Source organism: Hylobates moloch, unplaced genomic scaffold (assembly GCF_009828535.3).
Source record: "Hylobates moloch isolate HMO894 unplaced genomic scaffold, HMol_V3 SCAFFOLD_1, whole genome shotgun sequence".
In the NCBI taxonomy this organism is placed as follows: domain Eukaryota; kingdom Metazoa; phylum Chordata; class Mammalia; order Primates; family Hylobatidae; genus Hylobates; species Hylobates moloch.
In genome coordinates this window covers 16,860,243-16,882,435 of record NW_026652276.1, presented here as the reverse complement: position 1 = coordinate 16,882,435, position 22,193 = coordinate 16,860,243, and the positions used below count along the sequence as shown (strand labels likewise).

The 22,193-nt window shown below is 39.4% G+C and overlaps 1 protein-coding gene across 4 annotated transcripts in view; it reads right to left on the bottom strand.

Moving 5' to 3' along the window:
• The window catches only part of DOCK10 (dedicator of cytokinesis 10), a 277,368-nt gene that overhangs the window by 177,689 nt on the left and 77,486 nt on the right, over positions 1–22,193 (bottom strand). Inside the window, exon 1 of one of the 4 annotated variants that reach the window (XM_032754231.2) lies at positions 3,267–3,488. The exons of the other annotated variants lie outside the window; for them this stretch is intronic. Coding sequence (XP_032610122.1) covers positions 3,267–3,371 — 105 coding nt within the window. The 5' untranslated portion in view covers positions 3,372–3,488. Of the gene's footprint in view, positions 1–3,266; positions 3,489–22,193 lie in introns of those variants that run through there. 4 annotated transcript variants of the gene reach the window in all.

Below are 22,193 nucleotides of genomic sequence, written 5' to 3'. Positions count from 1 at the left end.
GAGTATATCCAAAAGTTTAAAAGGAGTTACTGCTTTCTTCTTTAACTTTAGGCTCATCTTCATTTGCTGGGCATTTTGTCAACTGAATTGCTCCTTCCCTTATCACTATTCAAATGAATAGGCTCTGAAGTCAGTCTAGGGATGTTGGTTTAAGATTTTTTTTTTTTCTTTTCTTTTTCTTTTCTTTTTCTTTCTTTTTTTTTTTTTTTTTGAGACGGAGCCTTGCTCTGTCACCCTGGCTGGAGTGCAGTGGCACGATCTCGGCTCACTGCAACCTCTGCCTCCTGGGTTCAAGCGATTCTTCTGCCTCAGGCTCCCGAGTAGCTGGGACTACAGGCACGTGCCACCACACCCGGCTAATTTTTTGTATTTTTAGTCGAGACGGGGTTTCACCGTGTTAGTCAGGATGGTCTCCATCTCCTGACCTTGTGATCCGCCTGCCTCGGCCTCCCAAAGTGCTGGGATTACAGGCATGAGCCATCATGCCCGGATGGTTTAGAATTTAGAAAGCTTAGATGAATATGCTGGGCACAGTACAATGAGCCTGTGAGTGGGTTTCAGCTAGACTCTGCTTAGACTGGGCAGAAAAAATCCATGGTGTTTCTGAAATAAACTGTATTGACACATAGAAAGATCTGGGACCCTAAGCACTCAGCTTAATGCAGTTCAGAAGTCTGTCTCCTGGGTGGTTCTGTTATCAAAAAAAGATTCCCAGGAGAAAAGTGTGACCTGTAGTGACTTCAACTGCTGAAGTCACTAGAAAGACAATTTCAGTGTCCCTTTTCCCTTGTCCTCAGAAATGGAAATATTTTACTTAGTTTTAATAATACTACACAACACGTGTAACTTTGGCAACACTTGTAACTGTTCAAGTTACACAACACTTGTAACTGTTCAGAATGCACAGTACCAAACTGAATTCTAATAAACAATCTTAACGCAGGATAGGTATTATTATGCGCATTTTACAGAAGAGGAAACTGAGGTTCAGAGTGATTTAAGTAACTTGCCCAAGGTCGTATAGATGGCACGTGAGAGCAGCAGGAAGAATGACTTCCTCAAGATATTTATTTCAAATCCTAGTGTTCTAATTACTCATTTCACTTTCTTGGATTCCAAAACGAAAAGCACATCTCAGGATAATACTTAAGGATGGATCAAACAATCCTGCACTCAATACGAGAGACAACCTGTGAAGGTAGATATGCCTACCTTAGGCAGACCAAAAGCAGGCAACTGTAGCACGGACGTCCCCAGTGCCTTCTGTCGTCGAAGAAAGCTAATCACTGTATGAATGATCTTAATTAAATTTGAACGCATTGCTAACTGAATGCTGTGGGAAAACACCACATCCTTACTGGCCGCTCTTCCCATAGTACTCAGTAGCAATACGTTCAAATTCAATTAAGATAATTCATAGAGTGATTAGCTTCATTATATGGTGAGACTCTGGAGACTGTCCTCTTGCCAACACTGTATGTGTGGTCTCGGCAAGATAGGTATGTTCTGTGCATTTTCTCTTTTAGTAGACACAAGAAGTAACTCTCAGGGTGACATAATCCATGCTACTTCTAAATTCCATTGAGATAAATACAGCAGGGAAATTACGTTTTGGGGACAAGACTCAAGTTAAAAATAATCTCAAACCAGGCAATATTTTGAAACAGTTATTCTCCTTAACAGGCTGATGAGGCTCTTTTGGAGTCAGTAAGGAAGATATATCTGACCAGTGGGGAGGAAGTGGTTAGGTCCAGGCTCTTATTTCTGACCAATGGCGAGAAAGAGGTCAGGTCCAGGACTCTGCATATTCCAGTTATGAAATACCCAGTGGAAAGATCAGAGCTACATTTAATGGGAACAAGGGTAGGGGCTCAACTACATGTATTCACCAATGGCAGACACACACTCCTGAGATAGAAACTGAACAAACAACAACACAGTACCAACCCTCTGAGCAGACCTCTAATAAACTCTATTCATATCAAGTTACCATCAACTAATTGTTAGTATAAAGAGGACCTCTATTCATTGAGAGGCAATGTACTTACTCATATTTATAAAGATCCTATATATATGCATGTGTGTGTGTGTGCATATATATATATATATATATAATTTTTTTGAAAAGTCATCTCTGTTTTTATATTAAAGATGTTTCTATGAACAAAAAGATCTTTCACCCCTAGAACTGTGGTTTTCATATGGGTGATCAGTGGTCACCCTCCCGGAGACGTTTAGCAATGTTTGGAGATGTTCTTGGTCATCACACCTGGGGAGGGATTGCCACTAGCATTAAGTGGTTAGAAACTAGGAATTTGCTAACCATCCTACACGGTACAGGATAGCCCCCCACAGAAAAGAATTCTCAGACCCCAAATGACAATAACGCTAAGGTTGACAAACTCTGCCCTGAAAAAGGCCAGCAAAGCCAGGCCCACCATGTAAAATGAACATTCTTCTAAAATAAGCTACCCAGGAATATTGCTGTAGCCATTTAACATACAGAGTGGACCCTTCACTTTACATGAAAGTCACTGAAGTGCTCTAATAGTCAGCTCTGATATTCAACTGTCAGTAGTTTATAGAACTGTAAAGTTCTATACATTCTACAGTTTATAGATCCATAAAGTTCTGTAATAAGTACAGGCTTTCAAGCTCTCAGTTTGTTTGCAAACAATAAGGCAGAAATATTTTTAACAGCAAAACAAAACCAAATCTTTTTAACCTTTAAAACCTTTAAAAGTATCACTTTTTAAAGTCCTCCTCGGCTCTATTAATCAAATGCTTATTTACTTTTTCTTTCATATTTGGGACTGCTCTTTCTAAGAATTTTAAAATAAATAATTAGTGGCGTATGATAAAATAGAGCAATGACAATTTTCTAAAAACACAACTATATACATGTCATCAACTGAGTTCTTAGGCAATTAGAGGCTTTTCTTTAATAAAGAGAATAACTTCTTCAGAAATTTTAATTTGTACCATAATATTAAGATAACCTTAAATTCCAAATATTACAGTAATGTTTTAATGATTAAATTCTCTACTAATATATTTTAAAAGAGTTACATGTGGTTTGAGAACAGCGTGACTTCAAAAATAATGATGTAAGTAAAAGAGAATATTTAGGACCCAAATGGAATCTTCTGTTTCATATAAGACTTCATCCAGCAGCTGTGCTAGAATATCACTGTAGAGCTAATCATTTTTGAAAGAAAGGATTGAAGGAAAGATGGAAAGCAAAACATTGACATTTGGATACCTACAGAACTAAATCTGTGGATTTCTTCTTGGTTTACTCTCCTCATGGTTCGTCTCTTCTTCCAAAATTCACTGGGCTCCCGTTTAAAAACCTTCCCTCGAAAACTCATCGTATTGCTGTAATTTGAGTCACAAAATATTTTAAAATATCAATGTCGTTAAACTCTTTTCTTCTGAAGTGTCACCAGGCTGAACGAATCTTTCTTCTTGGTAAAAAGGGAAATGCTCATGCTACATGAATGTAACTCAACAGAAAGGAAAGGAAAGCTGTCAAGTTACCACTTCCTGTGAGTAACTAACTACCAGCTGTTCAGATACTGCTTTTGTGCATATATCCTCCCTCTTCACCTGCAATAAAGCAACACAAAATGACTTTGGGCGTTTAAGAGAATTGCTCACAGCTAAATAAACCATATGATGTAAAACCACCCATGGAACCAAATCAAGATTGGATTGAACAGTTAATTGACAACAGGGCTCCATGGCTGTCAAAACAGCCACCCAAACTTTATAATTCTGGTTAGACCCCAAAAGTCAACTGTAATAATATGGCTGAGGTCTGAGAATTGTGTTTAAAGCAATTGCTCTTGTTAAGTGTAGACTAAATAAGTGATCTTCCGAGGGGAGTTCCCAAGGTGATTGCTTAGAGAACAAGAAGAAGACATTAGAATTTTTTGTATATTGGCTATCTAAATAAAGAAATTATGCTTGACTATTATTTAATAGAATGCACACAGACATGGACTCCTTGAATCTGTATGTCAAATAGTTACAAAGAGCTACAGAGTTAGTTCTCTCATCTTTAGATCTTCAAGCCCTTTCTCTGGGGCCAGTTAATTTAAAGGTGCAGTTCTCCCCTCAAACTCACCCGGATGCTGTTTCCTGTTTTGATTTTCTCCGTCACAGTCACTGACATGTAACACAACTGTACGGTTTATTTATTTGTTTTACTCAGGGACTGTCTTCCTCTACCAGGCTGTATGCTCCATGAGCATGTGATTTAGTTTCATTCACTGGATCCTCAGTGATTAGAACACGCGGCACTCAAAGGCTTTCAGTATGTATTAGTTAAATATATGTTTAATAAAGAATAAATGAGGGATTTACATTTATTATGCTTAACAATGAACCTTGTCTCATATATATATATATTGTGCTTTGAAATATTAGCTATTGATAAAAGCTATATAATTGATAAACAGATATACAATATAGGAGTATGTTCAGTTTTTTTCTACTAGGTGAGACAGAAATATTTGGAGGCCACAGGACTAGGCTGTTCTCTTTTCCCCAGTAATAATTAGATTTAGTTGAGAGGCACACATGTACCCCAGGCCTGAGCCATTCACCCGTCTCTACCTTGTCATGCAGTGATTTGTGCCAGACAGGGAAAAAGGGATTCTGATTATTCCTGTCTTAGCACTCGGACTGAGAAGACCTTCTTTTGAAACCAATCAGAAAAATAGCATGATGCTACAAAATGACAGCTGGGGAGATAAATTATATCATTACTTTGTAATTGGCTTAGTTAGGCAAACTAAGGATTCCACCAAGCAGAAGTCCATTGGTCCCTGGTCACTCCATATTTAGAAATTACACCATATGTCTTTAGTGCTAAACAGATTTCACCCTCAAAGTAATGCTTTGACATCTGACAGATGAACAGGTACATTATAGTACACACAGAATCTTCAGGTTTATTATTTTTTCCTTATATGGTGTTATGAGAGTCTGACTCTGGATCACCTGATTTCCTGGGGTCAGATTATGTGTATATGTTGATGGCTAAAAATAGTATTTTATAATCCTTTTTAGATCATGAGCTCATTTTAAAATCTGATAAAAGCTATGAACCCACTCATCAGAAAAATATAAGCACTCAGAAAATGTGCATGCATGGTCAAGAGTCACAAACTTCTGAAAACCATCTGTGGATCCATCCAACAATGGTGCCTTAAATTTCTGAATCACAGTTTTAGAAGATGAGCATACTGTCTTATAACAAAGCATTGAATAATCTTGAGAAACTCTTAAGTGACTTTCTGTCTGTCTAATATTTGCATCTATTTTGTCCTCTATTCCTCTTTAGGTGCCACAGTTCTTTATCCTAGAGTTCCTCCCACTTTTCAACTTCTGCAATACAAGAATGACTCATTTCTCCATTTCCTCAGCTGCTAATTATAGCTTCCTGAAATATTGGCAAAAAGAGGCATCACCCAGCAGCATATGGGGATGTCAGATAGACAGAGTCTGTGTTGATGCAAAGGAGGGGAAAATCCAGCAGCATGGCATGGAGTGTTCCATGGGAAGGCACTGTTGGGCCCTCTACAAGCTTTCTTCTCCTTGTTTCTAGACCAAGCCTGTTTCTCAACCATTCTATGAGACACTCCACACCATTCCAACACATTTCTTTTCTGCTTTAGTTTCAGAAACATATTGTTAATCAAAAGTCCTAGGTAGGACAATGGGAAAGAACCAGTAATAAGGAGCAATCAGATATTTGTTGGCTTAGTTACAAGGAGATGCCTCCAAGTTCATTAGAAGAGAAATCCAAGAACAATAAATCATCAGAATTTATTAAGCACTGTACTCAAGACATCACTGAACTTTGTGAGAAAAATAAAACATCTTTCCTAGTTTTAAGAAGCTTGTGTCCTACAGAGGAGTTCACTAGAGTTTGAAGGAGTCTGGGAAAGCTTTATAGAAAACATATCTCTAAGGTAGGCTTTGAATAATAGGTGGGAATCAAAGAGATGAATGCAGAGGAAAGCATCCTACTGGATGTAAAATTACAGAATCATCTGGGATTCAAATCCTGGATCCATCACTTCCTAACTGTGTTCTTTGGCCAATCACTCACCCTTTCCAGGCCTCAGTTTTCTCATCTGTAAAATAGGGATAGCATGGTCACTACCTTATAGGTTTGTGGTGAGGATAAAATGACATCTTAAAAATATCAACACATTGCCCTGCCTGGTACATAGTATGCATAACTATTAGTTACAACAAAGGCAAAAAGGCAGGCCAAAGCAGAATATTTAAGAAAAAATTAGAAATCTGCCTGTCTACTGCCCAGTGTTAAATAGGAGAGGAGAGATAGAATCAATTGAAGGTAGAAGTCAGGAGCTAGTTCATAGAAGGCTTTGAATGCCAAGACAAGGAAAAGTTTCCACTGTATCCTGAAATCATGAGGAACCACTAAAGGATTTTTGAATTATAATTACAATAGTGCTTTACAAAGATTCATTCGGTAGCTACATGCAGGCTGAATTGCAGAGAATTTGATCCAGAGATGGTTTGCATTAATCTAGATATTAACATAGGGTGGTGGAATACAGAAAATTAGGCAATAGAAACATAACCATACATTTCAGGGAAATTATAAAGATCTAGCAATTAAATAAAAAATTGAGCTGAAATTTACTGAGCAAGTACTGCGTGCTGGATGCTGGTCTAAATTTTTTATGGAACCTATTTAAACCATCCAACAACCCTGTGAGGTAAGTATTGTTATCATTGTTATCACCACTCTAGTTTTACAGAGGAATATTTGGGTTCTGGAGAAATTAAGCAATTGGCCCAAAGTCAGTAGCAGAGCGGCGATATAAGCCCAGGGGGTCCAGCTACTGAGCCCACCGTCTTGGCTAGAAGGGAAGTTCAAAGATGCCAGGTTTCTGACTGGCCATGAAGGAGATGGGTAATATGAGTGAGGGAAAAAGGGTGGTAAGAAGGGAGGGTTTCCCCCCTTTATTTAATGTGCAATGCTGATTTAGACATGTTGAATGTTGCATCCAGAAGATCGTCAAAAAGGGAAAGTCCAGCTGTTATATGTGTGGCTAGAACTTCAGAAAAAGGACTGGAGACGTGGAGCAGAAAGTCACGAAAAGAACTAAATTTAAAAGTTTAAAAGTAAACTGAATTTTTGGAGAACAGATTAACAGAATTAAGAACACAGTCTTGAAGTTCCTTTACATATGGGAGATGGAGGGCAATTCAGGAAATACTGAGAAGGCATAGAGATAAAAGGGGAAACTACAGAGGCATTACAGAGCCTCAGTGTCCTGGACAGGTGAGGTTAAGGAAGGTGGTGCATGGCATCTGGACAGAGATGGATGTAGGGCCTGGCAATGTCTAAAAAGATTCAGTGTGAGAGATAGACAGGCTGAAAACTAAGGACCTTGCAGTTTTGGATCTAGACATACTTGTGCTTAAATCTTCAGCTGTCTATTAGATAACGTCCAGCAAGGTATTTGACTTATCTCTGCCTAACTCTTATATGTAAGAATAGAGCAATCAGTATACAGCTTATAGGGTTGCTGTGAAACAATATATGTGAGTCCCTGGAGTTGAGAACAAAATACATATATGTGTATGTATAATGGCTAAGATTCCTGTCTGTGTATATACATAAACTATTATTATTGAACATAATAGGTATTTGTCATATCTTATGTATGTATTTATGTATATACATATATATGCATACATATATGTACATACAAAATGCACAATCTCACACATTCTTATATAAGAATTCAAAGTCTGGTCCCATGGTGTCCAGTCAGAAAGTAAGTTTGCCATTTTCAGTAGAGAGAAGTCTAGATGTTTGGAAATTAAGTAAGATGGGACACTTAACCATAATTTAGAGATGTGGGAATTTGAAAGCTAAGATGTCAGAAACCTAAGAAAAAGTTCTGGCAATCTGTATTAGTTTTCTATTGCCACTGTAACAAACTGCCACACATTTGGTGGCTTAAATCAACCTCCATTTATGATCTGTTTTCATGGGTCAGAAATCTGCATTCAGCGTTGCTCAGCTGATTTTCTGCTTGGAGAACCACAAGACTTAAACCTAAGTGTCAACAGGGTGGTATCCCTTCCTGAAGGCTCCAGGGGAGCAGCTGTTTTCAGGCACATGCAAGGTTGTTGGCAAAATTTATTCCTTACAGTTATAGGACTGAGGTGGCCGTTTCTTTGCTGTCTGTCAGCTAGGGGCTATTCTTAGCTTTTAGAGGCCACCCACATCCCCTGACTCAAGGACCCTTTCTAAACCAGAAATAGCTCGCTGAATCCCTCACACTTTGAATCTAACTTGTCCTTTTGCCTCATCTTCCCAACATAGCTCTTCTTCTGTATCTCTCTGCCGTAGCCAGGGAAAAAAGCCTTGGCTTTCAGGGCCTCATGTGATTAGAGCAGGACAATCCGGAATCATTTCTCTACTTTAAGGCCACCTGATGATCAACCTTAATTTACAACTGCAAAGTCCCTTCACAGCTGTACGAAGATTCATGTTTGAATAATCAGGGAGTCTGGAGGGGACATCTTTAAAATACCATCTACTACAGTCTTATACTTGAATTTTGTATGTGTGTGTTTTAATTTTAACACCAAGGACGTACTGAGAAGAAGGTGTAGATGAGAAAGACACTTGGCCTTTGGTTGTGGTTTCCACTGACCACTGAGATCCAGGTTGCAATGGGCCTAAGAAGTGAGTGGGAGGAAATGGAAAATTGGCTTCTAGATCATTTACTGGAAAATATTGGCAGTGAAATACAGGTGAGAAGTCGAAATAAAGGTGAGAAGTTGAATGGCACAGGAGAGCTCAACAACGTCGGAAGAAAGGAAGAAAAATAATGGTGAAGGAAAGGCAGAAAACAAAGCCAATAAACGATGTGAAAGTCCTTTTTAAATGCTCAATTATGTTATGTTTTAACATGCCCAATTCTAATTATTTTCAATTAGATAGGCTATCCAATCTGGAAATGGCATCATCGCTGAATCTAAGCAACCAGGGGGCAGAAACCTGGCTTTCATTGACAATGCATTTGAATCCATCCCATTAAAATGGCCCCAAAAGTACCATTAGGAATTTAGAGTAAATAGAAACATAGTGGTTAAGATTTAGACACATGTACATGATGACAGGATTCGCAAGTCCTAAACTGAGCAATTGGTAAGGCACCTCCTATTCATTTCTTCCCACTTTAGTTATTACTTCCTTATTACATCTTATCTTTATTCCAAGTTTTTTAACCTGTTGAGTTTTTTGGCATTTGCTGTTGATTACTTCTTCATTATCGCAGAATGCTTGGATAATTCATTTTATTTTTTTCTCTTCCATTTCCAATAGATTTCCCCATTTGCCTGCAGGTTAGTTTGCTGCACAGCCTTTCTGTCATAGGAAAAACAAGGCTGGTCCACGGTGCATCTGCAGGCTCAGCTCAGCCACTGTACACCCTGCTTAAAGGAAGTAAAGCAGCAAGTAGCTACTTCCTCCTTCACTGTGGTCTCTCCTGAGCCTGGGCCCTACAGAAGAGCTCTTAAAGTTAGTAGTACTCAGGCTCACTGCTTCCTGCTAGAAAGGTCAACCCAATTGAGCAGCTCCAAGTTACCAATGAGAGTAGACTTCTCTGGGGGAGTTTAAATGAACACGACAAAACCTCATATTTCTAAATGTAGAGTTTTCAAAGTGGACAATGTCTGTGAAATATAGGTTGGGGCAAAGGTAACTGTGGTTTTTGCGATCATTTTTAAAATAGTGGTTTTTTAAAACGGCACTATTAAAAATGATGGCAAAAACCACAATTACCTTTGTGCCAATCTAATAGTATATTTAGAAATTTCATGGAAAATAAAGGGTGCTGTGGACATGAGTGAGAATGTAGACGAGCCAACAATAACAGAGACTGCAGTCTGTGAGTGTGTGGTGCATACGGGAGTCTGTGTGTACACAGTGTGTGTGTGTGATGCATGCTTATTGTGTGTGTGGGGTAGATGGTGTGCATTTGCTGTGTATGTCTGTACATGTATATAGGCATAAAATGATCTTGATTGTATTAAAATAACATAGTACTCCAATCATAGCCTTTCAGACAGGTATAAAGTTGTAATATTTGTTCACAGTACTGAATTTCAATGGGTTAGAAGGTGAAAATTCTCATTTAGAGAATTTTCTCATCAAATCAGAATTTTATGGGAGAGGGGTTTGTGTAGGTAAGAAATTCATTTCTTACAGAGTTTACTGAGCCCATCTTAGAATCTAATAGCAAGCAGTGAAGAAGTTATACTTTTTCAATAGTGGACTTTATCACTGGTCAGAGATATCCACCTCCAGAAAAAAATTATAGTCCAGAGATATGTATATATCTTACCAATAAGTATCTTAGTGTGATATTTAGAAAATAAAAAACATTGATTTTAGGGTTTATTCTTTTCTGAATTTCCTGTTGGGCATTTAGTTAATCACCCTTTTTGAAGTTTTTGAATTTTTTTTGCTAAAGGCATCCAACTGTCTTTAAGAAGTCATGTGTATTTTAATATTTCCAGCTTCAGCCTGCTCTGCTGTTGAAAATGGGAAATCTCTAAGGGACAAACACTGATTCTTATGGAGACAAAACTCTAACTCACATGCCCTTGCCTCTAACCTCAGAAGCCAGGGCATGACAATAATGACAATGACAACAACAAAAATACCACAGCTAGCTCATAGCATTTCTAAATATGTTTCATACAAATATATATGGCTGGATTGATACTGCTCTTTACAAAGGCATGCAGCTAATTCTCACCTAGAATACAGTGTTCTTTTCCTATTAAAAAGTAATCAACTCCAAAGCAATATATTTTTCATTATACTATTATTCCTCTACCTCTTAAAGAAAATGAAAAGCATTCCAAGCTGAAGCAAAAGATTTCTTCCACATATGATCAGGTGAAGACACATAAATAAAGCCTCCAAGAAGATGAGGCTGAGGAGATCTGAATCAATGCAGTTATCTTTTATCTCATAGGGACTGTTTTCCAATTGCATTTTCCCTAGAGACAGAGGTATCCTGTCTGCTTGCTAGCTTGGAGCCTACTGCAGCTACCCACTACTGGCAAAATTAACTACAGACCAATGTTATTTCCTTTAAAATAAAACAAGCACCTAAAATTGCCCTCCTGTAGCCATTCCAACTGCTCATTACCTTGCTTTCAACATGAATGTCACTCACTGTTTAATAATTACCCTGAAAAGCACATTGTATGTAAGTTTTGTGGGGAGACTAAGGTCTTTCAAATCTATAAAGCTCTAATGGAAAAATTGGTCAATTTATGGAATATCACCATTACATATGCTTTATTCTTGTGCCTGTCTTTTTACTGCAGAAGGATTTGTCTTTATAAATGTAAGGCAATAAAGCATTATTACCTAAGCAATTTTGAGAAGGAAACTAATTGTCATGTAAATGCCAATTACTGAGTGTGAAGGCAACCAGATATCTAGACCAACAATTTATTGCTGGTGGTTCAGATTGTGAGCCTAGGTACAATCCCTGTAACCCAGTCGACTCCACAAACCACTTCTTTAATGGCACTGTAATGCATTTGTGTCTCTTAAGGCCTCCACCAGGAGATAAAGCTAATACAATACTTTGATTTAAGTGTTTAATGCCTTGCATTGTGGAAATTGGAGAATAATGGGAGGGTCTTGGGTTTGCAATCAAGAGCTTTCTTTGTGTTTTGCAGATAATTAATTGTTGGAGTTCCTTTATTTAGCTGTGCACACTGCAGTAAATTCTTGACATTTTGATGTCCAGTAGTTAAGGTCCCCAATTAAAGGGCAAATTAACCTCTGGGTATGTGTTCTGCACCTCACTAGGTAAACAAGGAGAACTGAAATAGCAGAGAAACAAGAATTGGATACCTCTCATAAGGGCACCCATACCTATTTAATCTAGTTTAGGAGAATGACTCTCTGTCAAACATTGTTCATGTCTGTCCAGTGCCAGGAATCAATGATAAAGAGAGAATTAGAACAGACTATACACAGTCCATGTGGAGAGATAATGGTACACATAAAACGCAAAAGGCAGAAACAAAGTGACAAATGAAGAATATGGGTTGCAGCATCTGAAAACAAAGGAGAACATTGTGTTGGCCAAGGTGAAGCAGGATTTCTTCATACAAGCACTGAGACTTGATTTGGGACCTGGACAATAGTAGCACTTTGAAAGTTACTACTATAACCCCAAGAGAAGAGACTCTCCAGTGTTTGTAAGAATCACATGGGTAAGTTGTTAAAAATGTGGATTCCTCGACCCTATCCGGGAGCTCAGTAGCTCTCATTGCGGGGAGGTTTAGTAATCTGGCTTTATAAAGACCATCCATTGGGGGGCACGGTGGCTCATGCCTGTAATCCCAGAACTTTGGGAGGCCAAGGTGGGTGGTTCATTTGAGGTCAGGAGTTCGAGACCAGCTTGGCCAACATGGTGAAACCCTGTCTCCACTAAAAATACAAAAATGAGCTGGGCATGATGGCACACACCTGTAATCCCAGCTACTCGGGAGCCTGGGTCAGGGGAATCACTTGAACCTCAGAGGTGGAGGTTGCAGTGAGCCGAGATTGCATCACAGTGCTCCAGCCTGGGCAACAGAGCGAGACACTACCTCAAAAAAAAGAGCATCTAAATGATGCCTGTTAAAGATGCTACACAGACCACACTTTGAGAAACAATGCCTCAGAAGCTGGTTCACCTAATAGTTTTCTCTGGCAGAAAATCACATAATAGTGCCCTCTGTGGCACCACCTCCCAACGCAAACTATTTTTATACTGCACTGAGGTCTCATTTATAAAATCAAATATGCTCTTTTCCTAACGTATACTCAGTCAGGTGGAATTAACTAACCAGGTGGATCATGCTGCATGTTTGGGAAATGGAGGAGAAAACCCTGGAATAAAGCCAGCCTCTTCACTGGCCACCAGCCTCTTCACTGGCCACTACTCTGCTTTGAATTTGTAAACCTGGTCATGCTTGTCATATCCCTCAGGTGTTGTCTAAATCAGCGTTTCTCAAACTCAGCACTACTGACATCTGGGACCTGATCATTTGTTGTTTGTGTGGGGGCGTGTCCCTTGTATTGCAGGATGTTTTGTAGCATCCCTGGCTGGCCTCTACCCATGGATGCCAGCAGCAAACTCCCCGCCCTCTGCTGTGCCCATCTGTGACAGCCAATGAGGTCTTCAGACGTTGCCAAAACTTCTTGGGGGAGGGCAGGGAAAAATCTCTCCCCAACCCTAGGTCTAAATCTAGTATTTAGTTTTTTCTTCCCCCCCACCCTTTTTTTTTTCGGAGATAAGGTCTCACACTGTCACCCAGGCTGGATTGCAGTGGTGTGATCATAGCTCACTGCAACCTTGAACTCTTGGGCTCAAATGATTCTCTTGCCTCAGCCTCCTGAGTAGCTGGGATTACAAGAGTGTGTCATCACACCTTTTTTCGTTTTAATTTTTTTCGAGGTGGGGTCTTGTTATGTTGCCCATTCTAGTCTAGAACTCATGGTTTCAAGAGATCCTCTCACCTCAGCTTCCTGAGAAGCTGAGATTACAGGTGTGAGCCACCAAATCCAGTATTTCCTTGATAATGGCTTTCAGGGCCAGGAATCTCCTGGCAGATGGTGGAGATTTCTCTTTGGACCAGAGTTAGTACCTCTTGAAAGCCGAGCTGACTTGCTTGGAAGAACCTCAGACCTACTGTCCTTCAAATCAGTGCCCTCTTTCACTTCTCCACGTCTCAAAACCCCACTATTCAAATTAGTGCATAAGCCTAGGTTTCTGTTTCTGTTCTGGGATGTCTCTATTAAAATGCAGCTTCACTTGCCTGGAAAAGCTATAAACCCATTATAATCTTCAATAACTTAGAATAGTATCTCAGAAGAGGCAAGCTGGTCACTTAGGCAAAGGCCCAAGGAATTGGGGATGAGGATACACGTTCCAAGCATGAAAGCATGTCGTTGGGAGTGTGGTGTTGGCCACTGTGGGTAAAACCACTGTGCTGGCCTTCCCACTTACTTGCTGGGTACCTCTGGGCGACTTCCCTAACCTCTCTGGAAATGAGTTTCCTTATCTGCAAAATAAAGATAACCACAGTATCTACTTTATTAGATGTTGTGAGGCTTATTAATAGAATATTGGTGAAGTGCTTAGCGTCATGTGTGGAATATAATAAAATGCTCAGTGGATGTCAGTTGTAAGTTGGATTATAAAGTAATTGTGTTGGGGTCATCTTGAGCTCAGCTGCTACAGTGTATGGTTTATGAGTGCAGGATGATCCTAGCTGCTCATGCGTTGAGCATTAGGAGGAGGAGCTCCGGGCACAAAAAGGGCACCAGCTCCGGGCACAAAAGGGCACCTCAAAAGTGGCAGTGAAAGGAATAGGATGCTTCAGAAAGGAAGGGAGTAGCCAGAAGACCACTTGGTTTGGATAAGGATAATTAGGTTAAATAGCCTCTCTTCCCCTGCACACTCACTCCTTCCACAACTGACCTCTTTGTGCTCATTGTGTGTGTGTGTCTTGCAACACTGGCTATTTCATTTTTAAATCCCCTCTGTGCACAACTACAAAAGGTTCCAATTATCCTATTTCTGTCATCTCCCTTCATCCCACAAAGAAGACTCAAATGCCAAGGAAGTTAAGAAAGCCAACTTTTAACCAATATCATATGCTTAAAAAAAAAAAAACTTTTCATGCTTACTTTTCTGCCTAAGCGGGACTGTAAATTCCCAGAGTAATAAACAGTATCCTCTTTATGTTTCAACGGTGCGGGGTCTCCTACTGGCATGTGGCAAATACCAACATTATAATTACCAATTTGATGTTGTGAACAGCAGAAAAGAGTATTGCACTTTGTTTTCCCCCCCTCTTCCTCTTTTTCCTTTGAATAAATTTCCAAGGCCACTGAAAGGTATTAAAGTACACTGACAAAGAGACATTTAATCTGACTTTGTTCTCTTTTGCAAGGATATCATAGATTGGGAAGGAGATCCACTACCTAGACTGCATCAAAAGATCTTTGGCAGCATTTAAAATTGGCATCCTTCTTGCTTTGGTTGGCATTAGGGAACATATTTTCAGGAACCAGTTCTGAATTTGTGTTGACTTCTTCTTTCTCACTGCCCATAACTACAGAGTGGAGACTGCCATGATAAGCCATTTCTTATTTTCTTTTAGGCAGAGTGCATCTCACTGCATTCACAGTGAGGAGAGCATTGGATGGCATCAGGAAGCCTGTATTCAACATCTATCGCTGATGGGTTGAGTGACCTCAGGCAAAACAGTAACCTTTCTGGACTTCTTGTCCTGAAGCTTTTTAAAAAAAATTCTAAACTTCTATGTTTGTGTGTTTTTAAATAAAACTACTTGTATCAGCCATTTCCAGGTAAACCTATAACCGGACCCCCAAAAATAAGCCTTTATTATTTTCTTTTTTTTTTTACCTCAAGTACCACTTAGGCAAGAAAAATGATTTTCAATTAGAGCTCATCTTTCTTCACATTTAGTCCAGATGATGCACCTAAAAAGATGCTACTGTCTCTCATTCCCTGCTCTCAGCTGGATTCCACTTCAGAAGGAAACAGCTGTGCCTTCTCACTAGATGACATTGCCCTTAACATGATTTGTAAATAAAGCACTGGAAATAATTTTGGGGCTGTTTTCACACCCACTTAATATATTGATAATATCTTGCTTAAATCTGAATATTCAGTTATGTATTTTTAACATCTCATTACTTTTGCCTTGAATACAGCTGCAAAATGGAAGCCAACACCGGGAAACCCTTCCTTTCCAACAGGCCTGATGTTCAGTTTTGTCTCCCTCTGCTCTTTGGGTTGACTTCAGTAGTCATTGCCAAGACTGAGTCTTTGTATAAAAGCCTGAGCTTTTCATCTGCTGGAGAAAAAGGCAGAGTCAATATGGGCATGACATATACAGTCCTTCTTGTTGTGGAAATTGTACCTTGATTTTCCTATGGGGAACACCTCCTCTATCCCCTCACCTTCCAGAGCACATCAAACAAGGTGACCTGATCCACCTCCACCAATCAGATTGTTCCTTCTCTGAACTTAAACCTTGAAAGGAATGATATATGAAGGCAGAAAACAGCCATGATTTATACCAAAGACAGTGTCTTGAATGCTGCACATTTATTATCATTATTATAATTATTATTGTTATTCCTATTGTTCCTGGGCTCCTGCTCCTGCCTGTGCTTACTAAGGCCTCTTGCTGAGCTCTTCCCCCAGTCTGAGGGGATTTCCCCACCTGCACTCTTTATTTTCCTTGACCTAGCTAAGGTCGTTTTCTTTTTACAACCATATAACTATTTGCAACCATATGTTTATTTACACTGTAAATGGGTACAGATATTGTGCTAAGTATTCAGGATAACCAGAAGAATAAAATAACTTATTTGTCTTTACAGAGCTTAGAGGAGATGGTTTGGCAGGTGCTGTGATGAGAGATTTGCATCAGAAAGTACTAGAAGTCAAACAAATGAAAATTTCATTATCATTTCCTTCACATGTCCTTTCAAGGGCCAAAAAGCAAACCAACTATACGCTCATTCCCTTTCCTTCTAAATACTCTTCCATGCAACTTTATCATGATTTTACTAACATAATCATCCACCTAGGTGGTAAAATTGGAAACTTGGTACTCATTTTCAACTTCCCTTATCCCTTATGCGCACAATGAACCCATCATCAAATTCTAATGATTGTATATTTTCTTGTAATCCTCCTCATTGCAGCAACTTTCCTTGTGAAAGCCAGGTCTGATCAGGTTATTCCCAATTCAGAAGCCTTGAGTAGCATCCTCTCTTGTCAATATCAGTGTTTCCCCAACTGTTCTCTAGAGCTTCACAACATGTTAGCCAGGATTACAGAGAAGAGATTTACAATGGCAACTAAACTTGAGAAATGCTGCATTGAATAAAGCTAAACTGACCTTCTCACTGCAGAATTCCTCAGAGCTCTAATTCCCATTGTGCAACACAACTCTCTCTCCAGTCTGTAGTATGTGATATTTCCCATGCTTATTTTTGCATAGCAGCATTTTCTTTTCTTTTCCCTCCCTCCCTTCCTTCCTCCCTCCCTCCCTTCTTTCTTTCTTTCCTTTTTTTTTTGAGAGGGAGTCTCGCTCTGTCGCCCAGGCTGGAGTGCAGTGGCGCAATCTCGGCTCACTGCAAGCTCTGCCACCCGGGTTCACGCCATTCTCCTGCCTCAGCCTCTCCGAGTAGCTGGGACTACAGGCGCCCGCCACTACGCCCGGCTAATTTTTTTGTATTTTTACTAGAGACAGGGTTTCACCGTGGTCTCGATCTCCTGACCTCATGATCCGCCCGCCTCGGCCTCCCAAAGTGCTGGGATTACAAGCGTGAGCCACAGCGCCCGGCCTGCCTGCCTTCCTGCCTTCCCGCCCGCCTGCCTGCCTGCCTGCCTGCCTTCCTTCCTTCCTTCCTTCCTTCCTTCCTTCCTTCCTTTCTTTCTTTCCTTCTGACATTGTCCCGCTCTGTTGCCAGACTGGAGTGCAGTAGTGAGATTTCGGTTCACTACAACCTCCGCCTCCTGGGTTCAAGCAATTCTCCTGCCTCAGCCTCCTGAGTAGCTGGGACTACAGATGCCCACCACCATGCCCAGCTAATTTTTGTATTTTTAGTAGAGACAGGGTTTCACCATGTTGGCCAGGATTGTCTCGATCTCTCCACCTCATGATCTGCCTGCCTCGGCCTCCCAAAGTGCTGGGATTACAGGTGTGAGACACCACGCCCAGCCGCATAGCAGCATTTTCTTACAGGGCACTTCTTATTCTGTGTCACACAGTTTGGGAAATGATCTGTGCAACTGGGACACAGTGAGAAAACTAGTGAGATAGAATTTCAAATTTTTTAGCATAAGAAGATGTCAGTGACATCTTATCCAGGGGGAACAGGAATTGCAAGAGTTTATTGAGGAGCCATGAAAATCTGAACTAGGGAAGATGCCAGGTTGTGTTGGTGCTAAAACAAAGAATTGACAGCATGGTGGCTGGCTGACAGGCTTCAGGGCAAGACCTCTGCACCTGTCCCAATTTTGGTCTGTTCCTTCCCTGAAATGAACCCCAGCCAAATCACTCATCTCTACCAGGAATCGTTTTTTCATAGCAGTTTGACCAAGATACTTGTGCTCATCAGTTAGGGGAATGCATAACTTAAATAGATACTTCCAGTTATTTTCTGAGATTGGACAAAAATTGACACATAATTAGGTATGTAGCATTGGGTTCACTGGGTTTCTGTGAAATCTCAGCACAATCGAGTGAGGCATGAACAAATGTTCATGGTTGTATACTAAGCACCAAATAAGCACTGGAGTAAGCATGGAAAAAATTTATGACTGAGTTGAGGGGAAAATATGGAACATGAGAGTCTACTCTCTACCCACTTTCTTCAATAACCGATGATATCTCTGGTTTGCTTTGTAAACAGATTTTTAAAAGGATTTGTTGCTTTTGATGCATTAGTACTCACATCTCCTACTTGCATTATGTTGCTGAAAATTAAATTAAGTGCCAGATATTTATTACCACATTCCCCTTGTACTGTTTTATAATCAAGGAAAGATAGTCTGACTTGTGACTATTCAATTATACCTGTGGAAATCTTTCTGAATTAGGAGCCAGAATGCACGTTTCCCAAAGCCAAAAATATAATCTTTAATCCTACATTTACTTTAACAGCAAAATCATTTTCCACTCCTATCAGCCAAGTATATTATAATGGATTGCAGACATTATAGTTCTCACTGGTACCTTGAAGTTGGAATACTGAATTACAGTGAAACCCTAATGAAAATTTAAAAGAGAATAAAAATTAGGCAGCCTAGGATTCAAGTTAGTCCCACAGTTGTATTTTTTTCTGCCAAAAAATGTTTTAAGGTATATGAATTTCTTGCCAGCATTTAAGAATTGGGAGATTTTTGTATATAAGCCCTGGTTACCAGTATTTTTTTTTTTTTTTTTGAAAAATTCGAGATCTGACCATACTGATCCCACCTTTGGACCTGGAAACTGTTGTCGAAGCTGAGCGGTGGCTAAACCCTCTGGATGGGCCATGCCTGCCCTAGTTTGCCATGCTACCCACCAATCCGATTTGACTCCTTGTCTAGCCTGCTTCACTTATTCCCTTCGTGGCCTGGTGGCAAGAGTTTGGAACCCTTAACTTAACGGTTTCACATTTAAGACAAATCTTTTGGGAAGAATATTGTGACTGAGACTCTGATCTAAGCCTTGCCTGATCCCTCTACATTAGACAATAATCCTAAGGATTTCTACTACTGATATATTCGCAGTTAATACAGGTCTGCAATAGATCAATCGTTTACTTGTGAAGATTTCTCAAATGTGAATAATGTGCCAAAATTTTGAAGGTAGTAATAAAATTGTTTCTGTTCTGTCTAACCAGAATGCCCTTTCCTTAAATGTATGGGACAAGAGAATATTTCTTGTATTGATTAACCCATATTAATCATTACGTTGCACCCAATTTCTTCTTTAATTTAAAAGAATAAAAACCATTTTGAGGCAGAGTCAGCTCAGGAGAAATCAGTGTGGCAATTAATGGTATGGCTCAAACCCTCTTCATGTAAATGATGAGAACGTGATGCTAAGCAAAACTTCTAAGAAGTTACAGAGATTTATTTTAAAGGGAAAGTAAACATTTTTCAAATAGTAATTTTATATTAAGAATGAAAGAAATATAATAACGACTTTAACATGAAAGTTAAAGTTACTCGAGTTTAAAATTTTCAATTACTTGTCTTTCACAATTTAAGAAAAGGTGGATGCAATGTCAGATTCTCATTGATGTTCTTCATCTATTTCTTCATTATCTACGTTTTACATTACTTTTTCTTCTTGCAACGGGAAGAATTTGATGTACAGTCCAACTGACTATTGGAACAAGAAAGCTAAACTACAGTCACATGTTTTCACAATTTGGTCTAAGATCCTTTTTTTTTTTTTTTTTTTTTTACAAAAGAGTCATTTCTTACATGTTATATTTTCAAAATACCTATTTAAAACTTTATATTTGAAAGGAGAACTAAAATACAGGATGCAGAAGGTGTTAGCACAGGTGAGACGTCTTATGTGTTTTCCTTGGTGAAATTTAGATGACTGTATTTAAGTGGATGTAATAAAAATATGTCATAGAATTTAAAGTGAATTAGAACAACTATAAATAATAAGCTGCTGTAATAATAAAGAATACTTGATGACTGGTTAAAATTTAATATGTTGTTCATTTTCTAAATGCAAATGATTCTTTAATGTAGCTTGATCTTAAAATAACAAATCTCTTTGAAAGAGATGCCATCTGACTCATCAGTAATTCCTTATTGAGGGCTTAAATAGGCACAGGAACCATGGGGCCAGGAATAAAATAATGATTTTTCTATAGGTTTAAGTCCTGGCCCTTAAGTATGTGTTCTTTCTTTCTTCTTTTTTGTTTTCTTTTCTTTCTTTTTTTTTTTTTTTTTTAATAGAGACACGGTCTCACCCCATCACCCTGTCTGGAGTTCAGTGGCATCATTATAGCTCACTGCAGCCTCGAACTCCTGGGCTCAACCCATCTGCCCACCTCGGCCTTCCAAAATGCTGAGACTACAGGTGTAAGGCACCATGCCTGGCCTGGCCTTTGAATATTTCTAAGAAAAGGTGATGACTGGTGTTGAATATTATCAAATTAATGTTAAATTTCACCTTTTGGTAACATGCCCTCAAAAATGCAGATCTCCTTTCCTTCTTTTTCTTTCTCTTCTCCCTTTGGCCACTGAACCTCAAAAGGGGAGAACAGTTCAGTTATAAGAACCCATACTTCAAGGATACAAGACATTCTTTTGAGAGAATGATTCACCATGGCTATGGGTAGAGACATAGGACAATGTGTTGCCCACTAAACCACCAAGTTATTTCTAGTGTGGAAGTCCACAGCAAACATACTTCTCTTTGATGGTTTATGTCAATACCACTATATCAAATAAAAAAGAAATTCTTTTGGTAGAAGTCAAGACTCTCACTAATCAACTTTTCCATTGTTTGCAAAAATATCAGCAATGAATAGGGTTGATTTTAGAAAATAATTGCATTCTGTATCTCATGAGGCACATTTTTCCAAAAACATAGTCATTCAGCCTTTTTGGTGTATTGAACAAATAGCTTATTCTATGGGAAATGCTTTAACTTCATAGTGTGTGCAAAGTTCAAGGAGGTTTGGTGATAATCCTAAAAGTGCCCAGATTTCATGTTGTGTCAGAGAGGGAGCAGAGCCTGGCAGGTAGGAAAAGTACCTGTTTTCTGATTGAATGCCCAACAGTAGGCATTCTTGGGCACCCTTTCAAGGTCAATGTTCCTACACAAGACGGTCTGCAGTTAACTTTTCTGCCTTTATCTTTGAGTATGATTCTGTATATAGTCTATGATACAATCCTTCTTGGGTGGATTCTTGTCTTCTTTATCCCTCTATTGAAACCTCATGGCACTTTCCTTTGTGCTTTTCTTGTGGAAATTATCTTATTTCCCTTTAGATTGTATTCACTTAATACAGGCCAAATGCCTTATTGTTGTGATATCTTCTTAAATACATAGATAGTAGCTTAATTACCTTTCTATCGTTTAGAGAGCTTAGTGTCAGAACTTGAATATAGCAGGTGCTCCATAATTATTATCTTTTTATTTGTTATTTTTTGAGACGGAGTCTCGCTCTGTCGCCCAGGCTGGAGTGCAGTGGCGCAATCTCGGCTCACTGCAAGCTCCGCCTCCCGGGTTCACGCCATTCTCCTGCCTCAGCCTCTCCGAGTAGCTGGGACTACAGGCGCCCGCCACTACGCCCGGCTAATTTTTTTGTATTTGTTAGTAGAGACGGGGTTTCACCGTGGTCTCGATCTCCTGACCTCGTGATCCGCCCGCCGGGGCCTCCCAAAGTGCTGGGATTACAAGCATGAGCCACTGCTCCCGGCCTCCATAATTATTAAGAAATTAACTGGCTTCCCTAAAACTTCCATATAGCATAAAATACTGGTTAAGCCTAAAATACTCTTTCTTGAGAATTTATTTGAAAATTGTTAAAAAAAAAA